General features: G+C 36.7%; 1 protein-coding gene and 1 long non-coding RNA gene across 8 annotated transcripts in view; one reads left to right on the top strand and one right to left on the bottom strand.

The window, feature by feature from the left end:
- Positions 1 to 20,791, top strand: part of LOC6586713 (mucin-5AC) — a 71,839-nt gene that overhangs the window by 32,873 nt on the left and 18,175 nt on the right. For 4 of the 7 annotated variants that reach the window (XM_044009377.1, XM_015160285.3, XM_044009376.1 and 1 more), the window contains 5 exons: positions 72 to 296; positions 350 to 816; positions 896 to 1,302; positions 5,505 to 5,928; positions 5,987 to 6,092. In XM_044009377.1, coding sequence (XP_043865312.1) covers positions 72 to 296; positions 350 to 816; positions 896 to 1,302; positions 5,505 to 5,928; positions 5,987 to 6,092 — 1,629 coding nt within the window. Of the gene's footprint in view, positions 1 to 71; positions 297 to 349; positions 817 to 895; positions 1,303 to 5,504; positions 5,929 to 5,986; positions 6,093 to 20,791 lie in introns of those variants that run through there. The other 3 variants (XM_002012287.4, XM_032733377.2, XM_044009378.1) reach the window with 3 other exon arrangements.
- LOC122757413 lies at positions 10,296 to 16,423 on the bottom strand. Its single transcript, XR_006357445.1, has 2 exons — positions 11,443 to 16,423; positions 10,296 to 11,121 (listed from the first exon to the last, which is right to left on the bottom strand). It is a non-coding gene; the product is annotated as an uncharacterized LOC122757413 (long non-coding RNA).

Here is a 20,791-nt window from a genome sequence, read left to right as displayed (position 1 = left end):
GTGCGTATATTATATATTAATTTATAAGAAAATATTTAGTTATAATATCTTCAATTTTTGTATACTCTCAGCAGTACAGCTGTGCGTCCAAGCAATACTGTGTCGGTTTCAAGCGGACCACCAGGTACTGCAATAGGTGCACCATTTTCAGGCTTAGTACCGTCGACACCCTACAGTGCCGTGTCTGTTTCATCAACCACGCTAGCAGCGACCACGTTACCAACTTCACATTCAGCTTTTCCTGTTGCGGGTCATGGCATATCCACCTATACCACAAAGGCAGGGCTCTGGTTAAGGTATGATATTTCGTAATAAATTATGTGATACATAATATATAATATAATTTCAGCCAATCAGCTATGCACCCAACAGCAATGACTTGTACGCCATCCATTCCAACTGTTACTAGTGGCAATGTTCGACCACTTCCCTCTCCTTTAAGCTCAGGTGTCATAGGAGCACTAGGTCGAGTTGCTGGAAATGCTACTTCACCTCATGCGGTTCATTCAACTGTTAGCAGTGGACATGCTCCTATAGCAAACTTTCAGACCACATTTTTTGCTGCCCCCCATGCACCATTAAATTCATCTTCTTCTGCGAACATTTCAGTTGCAAGTAGTATCAACAGCACTGTTTCTCATATACCTTTGGTGTCTTATACAACAGCCGTTATTGCGGCAATGGCTACAGTAACAACCACGACGCCTTCTATCAACACCGTGGGTAATACACAATCGACTGTACCAACTGTCTCCACAGCTGTTGCGTCTACACCACATCCATTTTCTGCAGAATCTCTCTTCCAACCAAGTAAAAGTATGAATGTCTAAAATAGTAATCTATTGCATATTAAAATAATCGTGATATTCTATCATTTTATATTCCCTTTAAATAGACGATCAGGCTGACTTATTGCGCCGTGAGCTTGACAGTCGATTTTTAGATCGTTCTGGCTTATCCCAGCCATCTCCATCGTCGTCTTCAACGTATTTGCGTCAAGACTTGCATCATCAACATCAGCATACGCACCTGCATCAACATCCACAACTTTTATCTACAGCTCCAATATCCTCCTCTTCTACTGTATTGCCGGCTACGCCGCCGAATCCAACACAAATTTTTCCTCCACCGTTATTTAAAGATATACCTAAAATTGCTGCAGTCGATCAACCGTTCTATCGTGCAAGCATTGGAATTCCCCCTGGTTATACGGGATATAATCCAACAGGAGTTTTGCACAATGGCTTGGGTGGCCCAACGCCATTTGTGCCACCTAATCATTTAACTTCATTTGCACCAAAGGTAAGCACACAAAAACGAAAGATATTTAAATGATGTATACATCTTTTATATATTTATTTAGTCAAGTAAAAGCGATCAACCGTGAGTCTTGCATATTTATCTGCATAGAGTATAAGAAATACATCTTTTGCAAGTTTAAGGAGGGAGTGAAGGGGGCTGGGTCATAACGAAGATGGAAACTATCAAATATACAAGAATCTATGTTTAAAATTTAGAGACTAGCTTTGAAGAGATTGGAGATATTATTGTATATCTCCTTTTCTATCATGTTTTTAATTGATATCAAAATAAAGGCAGAAGATTTCGAGTTTTGAAAACATACTCGATAAGCGGGATGTATATACGTACTTATCATAGAACTGCAAGTGTGGCAATTATTGCCACCTTACTCACACTCCACAAAAATTTGTGTGCCGGTGTCACTCAGCACTGGCTCAACAAATCATACACACACTTATAAAAAATTGTGTGAGTGCTACTCATGCAAGCAACATCTTGCTGTCCCTCACAACAATGTACCGTTTTCTTTTTGCTTGTCACCCAAGTATTTTTCGTCAACGCTTGCCGGTCGCACTTACACTTACAGGGAACATAGAAAAAAGCGAAAGTGGGAAAAAAGCAATGGGCAATAAATAGAAGTAGAAAAATCACATGTATGTCACCCAAGTGTTTTAAGCATAGCTCGCAAAAAACTGTTAACACTTTTTCGTTGTCTGCAAAAAAGTGTCTTTCAGTGACACAGGCAAAAAATACTCAGACAGAAAGTGTTTTTGTCGCGTCTGGCTTAGCTCTCTCGCGCTCTGAGGGAGATAGTTGTTTCTGTTTTCGTTTCCTCAAGTCAAACACTGATCGTTTGCTTGAGTTAAAGAAGTAAAGGTAAGTTGCGTTTGTATGGGTAATCACGCGCGATTGCTGCGTTCTTTTTGTATGTATGTATGCGTGTATTTACATGCACACGAAGGCAAAAACATTTTCTGCTGAGTTTGTTAGTCAAAGTGTTTTTTGCTGAGAAGCTTTGTGTGAGGGAAAATCGTGTTAGTTTTACGCGACACTCATGTGAGAGCGTCACACGAATGAGTGATCGCATTGCGTCTGAGCGAAACAGATGCTAAAGAAAAAAGAGAGTGACGCTCAGAGAGAGACGTGTCTACACAATTTTTTTTTGGGTATGATGCGAGAAAGAGAATAAACGAAAAAACGCTCAACTCTCATTTGCAAGCTCTGGTTTTAAGCTAGGTACACACGATGCAACTAATTTGCAATAACTGTTTGCGGCAACTTTTTTTGCTTGTCGTCTGAATACAGAATATTACCGTTAAAATAAGTATAATGTTTTTTTTAAATGTATGTAACGGGCAGAAGGAGGCGTGGCAGACCCCACAAAGTATATATATTCTTGATCAGCGCAAAGAGCTGAGTCGATATGGCCCTGTCTGTCTGTCCGTCCGTTCGTCCGTATGAGTGCGTCGATCTCAGAATTTATAAGAGCTAGAGAGAAATTTGGCATGCATACTCGTGTGTACCATACGCAGTACGAGTTTGCTTTATTTTTTCGATAAATCATCCGATAACTTTTTTGTCGATAATAATCGAAAAATTTATTTTGTTTTTTCAGCCGCATTAGAATACTATTAGAACTGGAGACTTCAGACTTACTGTGTATATACCATAGCTCGCAAATAACTGTTAACACTTTTTCGTTGTCTGCAAATAAGTGTCTTTCACTGACACAATCAAAAAAACTCAGACAGAAACTGTTTTTGTCGCGTCTGGCTTAGCTCGCTCGCGCTCTGAGGGAGACAGTTATTTCTGTTTTCGTTTCCTCAAGTCAAACACTGATCGTTTGCTTGAGTTAAATGAAGCAAACGGTAAGTTGCGTTTGTATGGGTAATCACGCGCGATTGTTGCGTTCTTTTTGTATGTATGTATGCATGTATTTACATGCACACGAAGGCAAAGATCATTTCTGTTGATTTTTTTAGTCAAACTGTTTTTTGCTGAGAGTCTTTGTGTGAGCGAAAATCGTATTAGTCTTTACGCGACATTACTTTGAAAGCGTCACACGAATGAGTCATTGCAATGTGTCTAACCGAAACAGATTCTAAAGAAAATAAAGAGTGCCGCTCAGAGCGAGATCGTGTCTGCACAATTTTTTCGGTTATGATGCGAAGCAGAGCATATACGAAAAAACGATCAACTCTCATTTGCGAGCTCTGGTATATACATATGATGAATTGCATTGGTGTGAACATTTGTGCAAACTTTTGCTGCAAATTATTTTTAACTTGCTGCAAATTGTTTGCATCGTGTGTACCTAGCTTTACAGGCACCATGGTGCGTGTGTTGAAGTAACGGTTGTTTTGATTTTGCACTAGCTTCTTTTTTAGCTTCCTAAATTAAAAATAAAATAAATCGTGTTTATATTTCTCTTATGTCAAACTTTAATATATTTAGTTTGATAATTAAATGAATGCACTGAAGCATTATAATGTTTATTTAATATATTAAATGAATGTAAAAAAAGTTATTTTTGATTTAAATATTGTTTTTTGTTTTCTATTTGTTCCTATTGTGCACGCATTTCCAGCAGCAAGTACGTAAACAAGTACGTAAAAAACAACTCAACCGAAGGAGTGCACAAAAGTAACCTCAACATCGGCGACACACACACACATTGTATGTCTCAATTTTTGTGTATCTCTTTTCGACGCTCAATAGCCGGCATATGCCACACACGCATATGCAAAAACTACCTACTCACTTTTGCAGCTTGTGTGCACAAATACTCAAATGTTTTTGTGAGGCAAGTACGATTGTACGCATTTGTGCGGTGGTTGAAAACACCCGGGTGTCCAAATCACCCAACATTTACCCGGTGCACCTTAAGTACCGGTGGCTTGTTGCAGTTCTCTGGTACTTATCAAAGGAAAATTTCATTTCTCTAGCTCAAATTTCTTCTGAGAGCGACGCGTTCAAACATTCGTACAGACAAACGGACAGAGCTTATTCGACTCAGTTTGTCGCCCTGATCAAGATTTTATATTCCTTATTGTGTGTGTCACACCTTTATCTGCGTGCTACATACAGTGGCTCACACCTTATTTCGTGCAACAGCATATTCAAACTTTGAAATCGTATGCCCGCTAAACCAGTAAATTCATTATGTATTGACGCACTTCATAGCTCATATTTGGTTTTAGGTGCTGATCTCGGAGTTCAGTATTTGCTTAGCGGCAATCATATTGGAACCCATCCGACGCAAATATATTAAATTTCGACTCATGTGCATATATATGGGTCAGATTGGAAGCAATATGCCTGGCGCCCACCAAATACTGAGCTCCAAGCTCAGCACCTAAAACCAAATATGAGCTATGGCAGTGGCTGCTGCATGGTTGGGCCTGCAAGTCGGGTTCGGGAGTTGTATACTTAGTTTTCATTGATGATAATATGAACAATAATATGTACCTATCCTTTTTAAAGGAGAATTTGCTCCAAAATGCCGAAAGCATTTCTTTTATGCATACATACATACACGTGCATCTCCACCCACGCATAAACCCGCGCTCTGCTAACTGCGTAATGAGCAGCTACTGCGCGTGGACTGCGCTGCAGTGTGGGTAATATTATGAGAATTTACTTGTTGAATAATTTTTGTAGGAGGACTATCTTCATAACGCTTTCAGAATGTGATCATATGGTTAAAATATGTGTACATTCCAAAGCAGAAGTCCCTAGCACTTGAAACGCGTTTTTTACAAAAGGGGCAAAGGGGGCGTCATATCAAAAATTTATAAATTACAAAATCTTTGAATTTATCAAATGTGTATACACAGTAAATCTGAAGTCCTCTGTTCAAATAAAGCTGAAAAAAATCAATTTATCGATTATTCTTCTTTAAAATAAAAATTGGATGAGTTATCGAAAAAATATGATAGCCTCGTGTTGCGTATAGTATACACAAGTATGCATTCAAATCTCTAGCTCTTATAACTCCTGAGATCTAGGCGTTCATACGGACAGACGGACAGGGCTGTATCGACTCAGATCATCGCCCTGTTCAATTTGGCATAATATTTTCAAGCTTGCTGCCACTTTACCTGTCGCCAACCATCCGCTTTATCAGTAGCTAACCTTTCAAAATTTTCATAAAATAAAAATATCAACGTTTAGCTAATAGGCTTATCTATTTCCGTAATTAGAAAACAGGACGTTGGAACGCTATGCACGTCCGCATTGCGTGGGAAATTTACTATCACCAAAATAAGCAGAATTCAGAAAAGCCCATGCTAGCCGGAGGTTCTACGCTTGGCAACAATTGTAGCATTGGTAACTCAGGAACTTCTAGTGTACCTAATAACACTAATAGTATGAGCAGCACCACGGCCGTCGGCTTATCTGGAAACAACAGCGCTGCTTTACCAACTAGTGGAGCCGTGGTTGTGGCAAGTGGATCTGCAGCTTCAGTCAATATAAAACCATTGCCGTCATTGAGCCTGAATTCAGCATCGCCACACCTCTTACATCGGTCGTCTGAACTTACGTCTGTTGCGGCGTACGCCAGATCCCCATTTGAAGCCTCACCACTAGCTGCAAGTTTTATTGGAGCACCACCTAGTCATATCGGTAAGATTTTACTGAAACAATTAATTTAGCGATGCTTTTATTTATAAAAACTTGACAGGTACAGCTGTTTCTCAATTTAGTCGGTACGTAGGATCATTTGGATTTGCCGGCCTATCACATTTTGGACGAGATATTTCGTTGAGTGGACATTTGGATACATGGAGGTAAGTTAATTTTACTATTTTTTACGTGAAAATTTTGAATTACAAGGTGCTCTATCATACAATTTTGCTAAGTTTACAAAGTTTACTACATTTACATCGAAAATTCGATTCAATCGACTCTATTAAACAATACGAGATAAAAAGCAGAAATAATGTTTTTTTGATTGTTTCGAAACTATAAAAACAAAAAACTATAAACTATAAAATTAATTAAAAAAAAAAAAGTAGATCTGAGTATGCTATGCAGTATGCAGTATATATGCCGACCTACAACAAATTTCAAGTCACTACCTCATATAGGCTCTGAGATCAACACGTTCGTACAGATCGGCATGGCTACATTCAGTATTTCTTCACTTTTTTTCACACAAACTGACTGCGCAGCGACTGCTCTTCGATATATTTTTTTGTCAATTCTTTGTTAAAGAAATCATCGTTAAGTTGGGCTTTCAGAATCTACCATCTATCTACCTACCAGAACGTCATAAAACCAATTTGCCAAAGAACAAATTTATAGTATTTGAAATTTTTTTGTTATTAAATTTGGGGTAATGGAGCGTATTACCAGGAATTACAATACGATCTCAAATGACATAAACAAATATACATTTTAAATTTTGAGACTCTAGTTTTTGTGGTTTTAAAGATCTCGGCTTTCATACGGATATAGAATGATTTTGATTTCAGCCCATCGCAGGCTTCAGGATATATCTTTGATCAGCCTCTACTAGAAATCTTTATTAAAGATAGGAAAATTCTCTAACATGTGGTAGGTATCAAAAATTTGAAAATTTCGAAATAGATCTATCGATAATTCTCGATCAAACATAAATCGGGCAATTTGTCGAAAAAATATAAACTCGTACTGTGTATGGTATACGCATGCAAAATTTCCCTAGCTCTTATATCTCCTGAGATCTCGGCTCTATCGACGCAGCTCGTCGACCTGATCAAGAATATATACAGTGTACCAATATTATCTTCGTACAGCCGCAACTTTTTCGAATAATATAAATGTATAGTCGGAAACTAAGCAAAGTTTGGATACAATTTCCTTATCTGATTTATTAATCTTAAAGGACGTGTTTTCTATAAAGTCTCCTATAAAGTCTTCGTACACCGTACTTTCCTAGTAGTTTAGGTGCATACAGAAAACGTAAATTATAACGATTGTTTGTTGTTGAATCGTTAAGTGGACAGATATTACTTAAATATGCCTTGCAAATATTTACCTATAGACTAATTTTACTTCACGTGTGGAGAAGAACCGGAGATGCACTCCAACCAAAACACACATTCAAGACAGTAAAGCATGGCGGTGGTGGCTTTATAGTATGAGGCTGCTGCTGGTGTCGGGAATTTCGAGATAATTGATGGGGTGATGGACCACCTTAAATACATTAAAATGTAAAAAAAAAAAAATTGGTCCCAAGTGTTGCCAAGCTAGGATTATCTAGGTTTTATTTTTCCAACAAGACAATGACCCTAAACACATAGAACATTGTTGGCATATGTTGGAATAAATATCAAGAAGTATCATCATTCGTCAAAACCCAAGCGTATTGAAGTTTTAAAAGAGGAATGGGGAAAAAATAGATAAAGATTACACAGAAAAGTTAGTCCTTTCAATGCCAAACCGACTAAAAGAGGTAATAAAGAATAAAGGCTACCCTACAAAATATTAAATATAAAAAAAAATACATTTTTCTTAGTTTTAAAACTATTTTTTAAGTATTAAGTTTTACTGTACGAAGACTATTGGAGCTAAAAACCTGTCTTTTATGAACTTTTATTTATAACTACTAAACTAAGCAACATCTAGATATAATCCTTTTTAGACTCATTCACGAAGTGAATAGGCATTGATAGCACGGAAGGAAACATTTTTATAAAATTAATAAAATATAAAAAAGCTAAAATAACAAAAAAAATTTGCAATTTACAAAAACGAGTTTTCCGCGGGATTTGAACTCGCACCCAAGCCGAAAAGCATGTTCATGTCAAAATATCTAAAATAAAGATCGCCGGCGCTTCAGCCTACAGCACCACCGCGTCATTTCGATCAACAGTAGTTAAAACAAAATCACATTATTGTTATGACGCCACATAGCAAAGAAAAGCCAGTGTAGAGGCTGGAAATTCAAAAACAGTGCAAAGACAAATCAATCGCAGCGAGATTCTTAGAATAAGCTAGAGTACGCATTTATGTGTGCATACATACACACATACAAATGAGCACGTGTATAAGGCTGGAATGCTTGATGCTATGCGTGCAGACTTACATATATACATATGTATGTATTTGCGTATATGTATTTGAGGGTTATTTAAGAAGAAACAAATTTAAACTTATAAAATTATTCGACTAAGAAAAAGAAGAGTATTAAGTGCCATTCATTCAAGCTCGCACCTTCCCAATAAAATATCTATTTTATAAATAACGAAATATGTATGGAAAAAAAATAACACCGAAGAGGTTCGAGCCTCCTACTCTAACATTACTTGCGTCGCCTTTAGCACCCGCACCACTGCTTTGCTTGACCAGGCAGTTGCTAAAATAGAATAGCTTAATAAGAGAGCGTCATCAGACAAAACTACAGTAACGGCTAGAAAGTCCAGAAATCAATCGAAATTCTAAGAATGTGAGAAAAAGCGCGCTTCTGTCTGTACGCATAGAAAAATCATGCCTAGGAAAATCACGCTGATCTGCTGTTAGCTTGAAGCCGGTATCCAATATATGAATATAAATATATATGTATATATATATATATGTATGTAATTTGAATGCAATGATGCAATGATTATAGCAATAGCTATCGATGATTTTCCAATTTTAATGGGATCATGCCCTGTTTTTTGTTGCGCACTAGACTTGAAAATTGCACTATATACTCTGGTTGACAGCGTTTGGGCTGTGAATGAGTCTTCTGCAATCGGTATCGCTCGACTGCAACGTTCATACTTGTTTTAAATTAAGGATAATAAATAAGATAATAAAAGTGTATTTAATCTTTGCTTAGTTTCTTGCTATATATATGTGTTATTCGTTCCCAAAGAAATAGTTGCTTCTGTACGAAAACATTATTGATACATTGTAGATGTTTCCTTCTGCCTGATATATACATTTCACAAAACCATTGTATCTTAATTCCCATTTTTAATGGGCTCTGAAACCGTGAACATAATGAACATATTGAATAGTTATTCATGTATGTCCATATATGTACGTTATTTTGAGTATAAGCTAAAGGCTTTTAAAAGGCTAAATAAGTTTTAAGCTTGTAAGTTTAATGACGCAGGGATAGGCAATACTTATTATACTTTTGGTAATACAGTGAACTAATTTTTATACCCTGAACCCATTTAAAATGGGAAATTAGGGTATAATGGTTTTGTGAAAAAGTATGTAACGGACAGAAGGAGGCGTGGCAGACCCCACAAAGTATATATATTCTTGATCAGCGCGACGAGCTGAGTCGATATAGCCCTATCCGTCTGTCCGTCCGTCCGTATTAGTGCGTCGATCTCAGAAGTTATAAGAGCTAGAGAGCTGAAATTTGGCATGCATACTCGTGTGTACCATACGCAGTACGAGTTTGCTTTATTTTTTCGATAAATCATCCGAAAAATTGATTTTGTTTTTTTGGCCTAATTTGAACACTTTTAGACCTGGAGTCTTCAAATTTGCGTTGTATATAAAGTTAATGGATACAAAGTTTTTGTAGTTTACAGATTTTGGATACCACGCCCCCTTTGCCCCCAATTTGTAAAAAAGTACTAGCATTTAATGTGCTTTGAAATGTACACACATATTCACCATATGAATACGTTCTGAAAGTTTCATTAAGATCCTATGTCTACAAAAGAAATTATTCAACAAATTAATTCTCATAATATTGCCCACACTGCAGCGCAGCCCAAGCGCAGTCGCTGCTTACTGCGCAGTTAGCAGAGCGTAGGCTTATGCGTGCGTGTGAATGCATGTGCATGTGTGCATAAAAGAAGTGCAGAATGATTAGAATATCAGCTTAGAGGGTTCAGGGTATCTCCTAGTCGAGCCGTCTCGACTGGAGCCTTCTTACTTGTTATGTATATTTCAGTTGAATAAGACTATAATAAGTTCTATACTCCCAAAATTTGTGAGTCGTTTATTAGATATCTACAGAAACTACATAAATTAGAGCAAGAGAAAAACATTGTATGGAGATTTTATGGTTTATTTTATAAATATATTCGCAGGTACTGGTATTATTTCTCGTCAATGATTAAATCTTAAAATACAATATGTTCTTAAAACTGCCGACTTATTCTTCATGTTTAGGCTTGTTTCCTTAAATATTCGAAAATGTGCATAAATTACCAGTCATGTGTACATGAAATATACAAAGTTAATCAATTTGTATGTTGCCTTCAAAACTATATAAGTATTAACGTTGCAGTCCGGCGTTATCGACTGCATGATACGGTCCATCTGTCACGTCCCCCCATTTTGTATATATATTTAGTATATTTGTGCAAATCAATAGTGGGTGCTAACAGTCGGTAAATTTTGAGCTTCTAGCTGTAAGTCCGTAGAAAATACAGTTTTCCCGATTTACCACGCCCCAATGAACCACAATTTTAAGCTCAACCCCAGTACATATTCAAAATTTGGAGTCCCTAGCACTAATAGAGCTAAAAATATAGCAAAATTAGACGTAATCGCAACGTTTTCCATCCACGCCCCAATTAGGTGTAGGTACATCCGATATATCTTTTTGATGGTGGTCAACGCGAGAATCCATTCAAATTTCAGCTTCCTAGCTCTTCAACTAACATGATTTCCGGGACCTCGCAAGTCTATTCTCCGGTTTGTCACGCCAATGGGCGGGTCAGTGAAATCCGGTAATAACGACTCCGCTTAAAGCGTTCAACCGGTTATGTTGCCGAAAATTCGATGTCTTGGTTGGTCCCCATACAAACTTATATGACAATCCGCTTATCCCGCCGTTGTCGTTCATATTTTCCAGTCATTCACCGGCTATTACGACTGAAAAAAATAAATAAATAAATATAAAAATTACAGCGAAAAAATGACAAAACATTTAAGCTTAAAAAGACGCTGCTAGTCCAAGGTCTTATTATCAGCGCTGATTGCAAGCCGCCCATGTGTTGCAGTTTTTCAGACTCTGGTTGTGGAGGAAGGGAAGGCTCAGCTGTTGGTGGTGGCCGGTCACAACAAATTGTGCAGCAATGGATACCGCAGGCTTCTTTCTTACGATGCCACGGCCGTTCACATAAACTGTACCATTTAGAAGTACACGGTTGTCAAAGACCGCCAAATATGTACCGTTGATAGTTTGGCTATTACCCTTGTCCTCAACTTCCATGGTGGCGTCGTTGATGACTATGACGTCCTTCTCGATTAATGTTGTTGGTGACAGATGACCGAGTCGACCAGATATTAGTTGCTGCGCACAGGTTGTCCCTTGAAGTCTCTTGCAGAACGTAGTGCTCACAGCAGTGTCGCTTCGATGAACGGCGATGAGCAACCGGCTAGTATGCTGTTATCCCCAAAGTCTTGTATTATATTATTATGTTGTACAGGGTAAATAATGATTTTCTTACAAACTAATACAGGTTTAAGGTATTTGATGAGGAAATACAACATTTCGGTATTTTGGAAAGCCTTAATATTAGATACTCTCAAGATATCTGCTATATTTATATTTGTGGTGTGCTCTTTTGCCAATTCTTTTATATCAATGCTATCCAAAATAAGTGAGCTGATTAAAATTGCTTTAGCTAATGTAACTGTAAGAAGTAAGTCCTCCAGATGTGTGATAATCATTCTGTTTCTTGACATAAGAATTTCGAATAAATAATTTGGTTCGATTAAAGGTTTAATAGAGAGTAAAGTATAAACTGTGTGAAATGTCAGTCCACAGACGAATTTGTTACACAAACATGTTCGCCGAGTTTGCCTACTAACTATGCGATCATTTTCACGAACATGTTTGCGAACATCATTTTAAAACAAATTTCGGACTGTGAACATGCCAGCGGAAGAAAACAAAATCGTGCTTAATGGCAATGAATGTTTATTTAAAACAAAAGACCGACTGACTTTGCGCCTCTTTTTTTTCCAGTTCCCGCCTGTATGCAGCGTGCAGACAATTTTTTAATGTGGCGTTTTCTTCGACAACTTTATATTTTAATTATAATTTGTCCCATGATTTGTTGCGCAACTTTTTATTTTGATAGTTTTCGCTTTTATTTTGCCACAAAGCCGGCTCATTTTGAAAACAATCAAGAAATTTTCGGTTCATGTTGACTGTACGAAATATTTCTAGAAATGATGTTCGTGCGAACACTCGAATCCATTGTCGAACATGTTCGCACGAACACCCGTAAGATAGAAACATTTGTATTTTTATGCAAACAGAAACGGCGAACAAAATTTTCGTACGAACACTCCAATCAACAAAAAAGTTATGCTTGGACTTGTGTATACATTTGGTCAGAATATTAGCTACGTTACAGTTTGTATTTACATATGTAAGCTCTATTTCTTTAGATTCTATATTTTCACAAGCAATGTGTTTGTGATGCACTGGATTTTGCGCAATGTGGTACGAGCTGATATTGTCACCGCGAATCATTATTGGCTTTACATCTGTTGACCAACCGATCTCATTCAAAAATCTTTCCAAGTGTTTTCTTTGCAGCCATCTTTAACGCAGTGTATGCTGCGTCTGTGCTGCCTAACGAAACGACACTCTACTTTTTTGACGTTCAGGAGAATACACTGCCAGCTAGGAAGAACGCGTAGCCACTGATATTGGGTTTAATTTACCTTTTGCATTTATCGTTGCTGCATTCAACTTGAAAAGGATTAAGTGGTGTGCTGACTTGCCGACATTAGATAATGCCGTATGTTTCTAACAATCTATGGATGGGTGATTTCTTGCATTGCGAAATTGAACTTAGTTCACCGTCCTTCTCAATTTCCGTAGGAAATTGCCTATGGGGCCTCCATCGTGCATCGTGAACTTCGATGCAAGCTTCTTAATCATTGCTGTCTTCTTTGTTTGGACACGCGATGATTAAGTCGTGGACGTAGACGGCAATATAGCTAAATGTTTCTTCTACCGGTTTAGCGTTTGTATACATCGGTTTTGTATTTGCCGAATCCAATGGAAGTGTTTTATTCCTTTCAATAACTATCCGCTTCTCCGTATCGTACAGACTTTGCGGTGTTTGAGTACATATTTATACTCCTTTATTTTTGCCCAGAATTCTCTTAGTCTTAGTCCAGGGCAAACCCACGTCATCCGAACACTTTACAGAAGACTTCCGATTATTGCACATTTCGAAGGGCGTGCCTGCATTCAACGCCTTTGTGGGACATCTGTTACGCAAATACACAGCAGTTGTAACAGCCTCTGCCCACAAAACACACCAAGCTTTTCATGTGTAAGTAGACTGTTTGCCATTTATACTATGGTCCGGTTGGAACGCTGTGCAACGCTGTTTTGCTAAGGTGTATTCACCTTAAAAAAATCTGTAAACTCCTTGTTGTCATTATCGCTGCCTAAAGCCTGTTTGGCATTCCGCAATCCTTTTAAACATCTTGCATTTTTCAAAAACTTGGTTTTTCGCGTTCAATTTAAAGACAAATATTTTGGGCGAGTAAGCGTCAATAAATGTTACAAAATATTGCCACCGATTGATCTGATATTCATCGGTCCACATACATGTGTGTGCACTAATTCTAGCATATGCTCTGTACTTCGATAATTTTTTGATTAAACCGCAATGCACTCAATTTAAACTGGTTACAAGTAACACAATTTATTTGCACTTGCATGTTATCAACATTAATACCATGCACTAGCTGCTAATCGTTCAGCTGTTGTAAATCTTTAAAATTTAATATCCAAGTCTATTATGCCATTGCATTGGGGGCGAAACTGAGCTTGTTGAATGCACTGAGCTGCTTTGTGTGCTTTGAGTGAACACATACAGATTATTTCTTTATTTGCTTTTATTAACAATTCGTTCGTTCGTTTTTAATAACCAAGATTTTGCCTTTAAATGTTGTGGAGTTTTCAAACTTAACTGCTGCGTTCACTGAGAAAAAATGCATATGGAGTTCGGGTACATGTAAAACATTCTGTAAATTTATTATGCAGTCCGCTACTTTTATTTTCATGTTTCCAATTCCTATTGCAGCCACCATTATCGGCGTTTCTTTTCAGCGTAGTTTATAAACATATTGCGATCGCAACACATGAGATTTTGCTTCGCTGTTTACGCAACATACGTTTATTTTCTGCTCTCCAGCAAAGCAGTACATTAACCTGCTGTTTGTTTGCTCTGTCTCTTTCTGTCGTACCTTTTTTCGTTCGCTTTCTTTGACTGACAGTCGCTTTCCGTTAAACTGTCAATGCTGTTCTTTCGGTTTTTCTTGTGTGTGGGTATAGACTTACTCTGACTTTCGGGTGCCTTATTTTATTAATTTGATTTTTACAGAATCATATTTCGGCAGCTCATCGCGCGTAGCTATTGCTTATAATAAAGCTTTCCCATGCATTAGGTAAAATAGCATAATTATCTTTAACTCGTCGTTTAGAATTATATTCAATTATTCCAACAAATGAATTGTTGCATGCTTAATGAATCAACTTCTGATACGCTTGCTTTTTCTGAATCGGTAAACTGGCAAGTGCAACTTCTTGAGTTGTTTCCAAATTTCTTCGGCTTTTGTGCAATTTTTAATAAGCATTAGCTGAAAGGGCTTCATGTTTAAAGTTATATAAGCTCTTGCCTTGTCAATCCTTGTACAATTTTGCGGCTGCTGCATCATCGTGTTCTTCATATTTTTGACAGGCAACTTTCCATAAGTCGGCCATCTCTAATATACTTTCCATGGCCATATGCTACACGCCGTAGTTAGTTTCAAGCTTTTCAATTTGGTACGACATGTTTTTTGCATGCAACTCTTGGTTAATTCGCGCACGATATTAACTGTTGATCACTCAGCAACAAATAAACTGAATAGCGGTTACCCTGAGCCCATAACCAATGTTGGATGTGCTGGGTTAATATTGGCAATGAAATGCTAGCGAGGGAGTAAAGACGCTGTGGTTCGGTTAAAGGTTTAATATAGAGTACAGTATAAACTGTGTGAAATGTCAGTTACACTTTTTGTATGGGGTTACCGGATTACATGTCAGCTTATGTTAATGCTAAATTCAATTACATTTTCAACACTAGCCTGATCCATTGAAAATTATACATCAAAGGACACGGTCAACTGTTCATTTCTAGCCATTTCTCACTTGAATAGGCTAACTACAATGCAGTGTGGAACTATTATGCAAACGCTACAAAGTTCTTGAGCACCTCCGATGACACCTCCGAAGTGCTATCTTCGGGCTGTTATCAGGCTACTTTCGATTAGAGGTGCCAAACTATCGATGGCACTGTCGTCACTATCGATGGTCGGGCACTAACGAGCGACTGAACGATCGATGGTTCAATGTCTCGATAGTGGACGATAATATCGTCAAAAGTGCGTGATTAATAATTATAATTTTTCTTAATTTTGTATCATAGCTTGCAAATAATGGTTGATCGGTTTTTTCGAATATGCTCTGCTTCATATCATAACCGGTATGATTGTGCAGACAAAATCCCTCTCTCTCTTTGTTTTGTTTTGAATCGGTTTTGGTCAAGTGCTTCGGATTGACTCATTGGTGTGACGATCTCAAATGAGTGTCGCGTAAAGAGTAATACGATTTTCGCTTACACATAGACTCTCAGCAAAAAACTCAACAGAAATGATCTTCGTGTGTATTAAATACATACATACAATAGAGGACAAAAGTATTATGACAACGCATTGCAAAAACTTTAACCTCTTATTTATTATTTCAATTCATTTAACTCAAGCAAACGATCAGTGCTTGACTTGAGTGAAACGAAAACTGAAATAACTGTCTCGCTCAGAGCGCGAGCGAGGTAAACCATACGCGACAAAAACAATTTCTGTCTTTTTTATTGTGTGTGTGAAAGACACTTATTTGCAGACAACAAAAATCGATCCCTACAATAAAAACCATAACTTAATAGTTTTTAGGTTTTAGCTTTTAAGTCCATTCAGCTTTTATCTTAAAATGGAATTTCACAAAATTGAAGTGCTCAAATTTTGAAGGCTAAGAATCGCAGTTTTTTATTGCGACTATCGACCACAATCGATGGTACTATCGACAGCTATCGATGGTTTCGAAACTACTATCGTCCCCAATCGACGGGGCCCACCATCGATAGTTTGGCACCTCTACTTTGGATGCAATAGCATTCAAAAAGTGTGATCTTAACCCGGTGGGGATGCCTCTACATGACAGGAAACATATCTACCAATAGAAGAAGAAGAATATAATAATGTGAAAGTAGCGACCACAAAAACACTATGAGCAAAAATATCAATGAACAAAAACTGTTTTCCTCCTACTTGAACAAAAGTAACAGATTTTTACATCCACAAACACATGGATCAGGTACGTTATGTTTAATGATCGTAGTCCTCTCATACTGCCAACACATACACGAAAAGTCTTTGCTACATGGAGTTTAACCGGAATGGAATAACCCAAATCAAAACGTCTGAGCGCTAGCGAATTGGTAGAAGAGCCGCTATAGTCGGTTGCTCACTGATCAAAGACGGAGTGACAAATATTTATATTGATAACATTAAAATTATTTTTTGAAAAAAGAAAGCAGTATGGACAAAATATAAAACATACATTTATCAATTTTTAATATATACTATATATCCTACTTCTACACATCTACATGCATATCTTTAAAATTATTAAGTTCGTGAAAATATGAAGACAGGCTCTGATAAAAGTACATTTGACCTATAGTCTTTTTAAACCCTGAACCCATTTGCAATAAGATGGTTTTGTTAGAAATATGTAACAGGCAGAAGGGGCTTGGCATACCCCATAAGGTATATATATTCTTGATTGATTTTGTTTTATGAAAAAAGTACATCCACAAGAAAAGTTATTAAACAACAAGAGAGCTCTAGTCGAGACTGCTCGACTACGAGATCCTCTGAACCCATCTAAGTATTGATATTTCAATAAATATTCGCGTATTTCTGCATAAACACGCATGGATTGCAGTGTGGGCTTACTATGGGAACTTAAATATTTAATAACTTTTCTTGTCGATGGACTATCTCCATGAAACTTGTAGATCATGATCTCATGAACATGTGCCAAAGCACAGGTCTCTAGTATGTGAAATTCGCCTTTTAAAAGTATGATGGTGAGGGGGTGGATATAGGGGTGGGGGTTAAATTACAACGAAACTCGAAATTATATAAAATACATACATATAAGTATACATTTAAAGTTTCGAGGATGTATGTCTAAACGTATATACGAGATATAATTAAATAACTAGTTTTCGATACGGTTTTTAATCAATAACAAAATATCCGTTATCGATTTTGGGAGAATAATTCGATATGCGCGTGATATACACGGACTTAGGAAAAATATATATATATATATAGGTAAAAATTTCATGTCTCTAGCTCTTATATCTTCTGAGATCGACGCGTTCATACATACGGACGGACAAACGGACGGACGGGCTAAATCGTCTCAGCTCGTCGCCCTGATCAAGAAGATACATACTATGTGGGATCTGCCACGATTCCTTCTGCTATATCGACTCCCTCACCAACAAATTTGTAAATAGCGTATTTCAAATACTTTGACAAATGCATGCATATACATATATCTTATAATCATAATCTGAGAATTTAATGAAAAAAGTACATCCACATGAATTGTTATTAAACAATTAAGTTCCCATAGTAAGCCACCACTGCAGCCAATGCTTGTTTATGCGTGCGTATGTATGACTGTGTGTGTGCGTCTATGTGTGTATATGCGAATAATTATTGAAATATCAGTTGCTCGAAGGGTTCAGGGGATCGCGTAGTCGAGCACTCTCGACTAGAGCTTCTTACTTGTTTATTTATTTATTTTATTTTTTATTTTTTTTTGGATCGTACAAACCCAACAAGCATTTGGAAGACTGTTTTAACAGAAATCGTCTTGATGAGTTTTTTCTGAGTCCCCTTGACGATTAAAAAACGATCTAATCTCCTGGGCGATCGAAAGAAGGCTCATAAATGACCCTTCCATATGCTCAAAGTATGATTGCTTTGAAATACAAAAACGAAATGCAAAGCAATCGCCAAATGAGCATGCAGGTGATTAAAATATGATCATTGCTTGGTTTTGCTTTGTTTCTATGCACTCATATTCTGCTTGCTTGGCTGATCCAAAAGCGATTCTTATCTGAGCTTAGATCTAAGTTAAACTTCACTTTTTCTTAAGCACATGCCGAAATGTGCAAATTTTTAAATCATAAAAGTGTCTTCTACGAGTCATCTTTTAATAATAAAAGTGTCTTCCACGAGTCATCTTTTAATCAAAAAAGAGTCTTAATTTAATCATTTCTGACTCATATTTGAATGAAATTTTCAATAATTTGCAACGAAAATAATTTTTTTATTAATCTAATTTTCATTTAATATATATATAATATCTTAAAAAATAACAACTAAAGAAAGTAAATAGATACAAAACAAAACATAGAAATTCAAAACAAAAACTAACAACAAAAACAGTAATAGAGATTCAATGTATGTTTTATATTAATTTAAACGCCTACGCTTTGCCAGCCTGTCATTGGCATGGACAAAATGCTTTTGTAGCTCCGTATTCAAATCTTTGTACGCGCATTTATATATGCATTTATAAGGGAAAATATTAATTAATAAAAATAATAGTTTATAAGCCTCTCTTTTGGCCACGCGACGCAATTGTTCGACTGACATAATCACCTTTTTATTTGATATAATTGATATAATAATTGATTTGTTTGCACTTCGCACTTGCACTTCACTTGCACTTTCACGATCGAATGAGAAAATTTGCACATTTCGGCATGTGCTTAAGAAAAAGTGAAGTTTAACTTAGATCTAAGCTCAGATAAGAATCGCATTTGGATCAGCCAAGCAAGCAGAATATGAGTGCATAGAAACAAAGCAAAACCAAGCAATGATCATATTTTAATCACCTGCATGCTCATTTGGCGATTTCTTTGCATTTCGTTTTTGTATTTCAAAGCAATCATACTTTGAGCATATGGAAGGGTCATTTATGAGCCTTCTTTCGATCGCCCAGGAGATTAGATCGTTTTTTAATCGTCAAGGGAACTCAAAAAAGACTCATCAAGACGATTTCTGTTAAAACAGTCTTCCAAATGCTTGCTGGGATGTTTCTAAGGGTCACTTTCCAAAAGTAATGCACTAACAAATCAAGCCTAGTGCTGGGATTAACGTCACGTGAAGTCTTTTGTGTTGTGCTAAATGACAAAATTTTTAGGATTATTATCCACCCCAGCCGACACTGAATTTATTCATCGTAAAAACACTTGAAGAAAGCAGACCAGCTCCAGTAAGAATATCAACGTGCAGTACTACTGAGATAACAGAATGATCTTCAGTAATAATTGCAGTGATGCTCATAGAATAATCTGAAATTCGAAGAATCTGGTATTGCCAATCTAACTGCTGCCTGCGATTCGTTTTTATAAATTTGAAGTTGATTTTTGAAGCGGTTAAGATCTTGATTTTAAAAGTACACAACATGAGACAAATGCTTCAGCTCGGTTTTTGAAAAGAATTAGAGCATTGCCTAGCACAGCATCAGCCGAGATATACGCAACATAGCATTGCAACCATCTTAGTCAGATATACGAGTCCCAACCATTAATAATTCGAACAGCATGTTTTTTTTTTTTTTTTTTTTTTTATGTGCAGTGCTCAATGTTTCACACATTACACTAGTCGTTAGCATAATTATTTTGACGAAAAATTTTTCGCGTACTTTGTGCATAACTATTTAACGGCTTCCTTCAGAATTTTTTATTTATTTTTCATTTGTTATTTATATATAACAGAAACATAAGAATATGCCACTTATATTTTTGCATAGAAACTTAAAAAGATATTTATTAAATTTAAATTTATGGCATGGCATAAGTACTTTGACAAGAATGTAATACTAAGAACAAAATTTTGAACTGGACATATCCCTTATCAATGGAAAGTGTCCTCAGAAATTGCCTCTTCTTTAGTTTTCTTTAACCAAATTGTTATTTTGCGTTCCAATAGACTCCAGAAGTAGTCTTTTATATTTAACTAGGTGACCCGGCGAACTTCGTACCGCCTAACAGTCAAAGAATGTCGTGTTACCTTTTAGCTGAACTTATTTAGGTTTTGATGATCGTAATACAATAATACAAAACAATATTAATATTGATAGAATAAAATGTATACACTCCCCGAAATTCAATTGAAGGCAACTGCATTTCTGCAGATAAAACTGGAAAAAGTAAAATTGTATAACGGTTCTTGTTCTTTTCTACTATACTTTGTCTAGATCTTCGTATTCTATTTTTAGCATGCACAAAAAATTTACAGTTAGATTTGCAGTTACAATGAGTAAATTTCATGCACATTCCTCATTTTTGGTGCTGTTTTTCACGAAATTCAATTAAAGTCACTTCGTCTTGTGTCTTGGAAAGAGGTCAGTGAGGAATTTAAGCTCTGTTATTTATTA

Source organism: Drosophila mojavensis, unplaced genomic scaffold (genome assembly GCF_018153725.1).
Source record: "Drosophila mojavensis isolate 15081-1352.22 unplaced genomic scaffold, ASM1815372v1 contig_72, whole genome shotgun sequence".
NCBI lineage: Eukaryota > Metazoa > Arthropoda > Insecta > Diptera > Drosophilidae > Drosophila > Drosophila mojavensis.
This window is presented reverse-complemented; position numbering and strand designations above follow the sequence as displayed.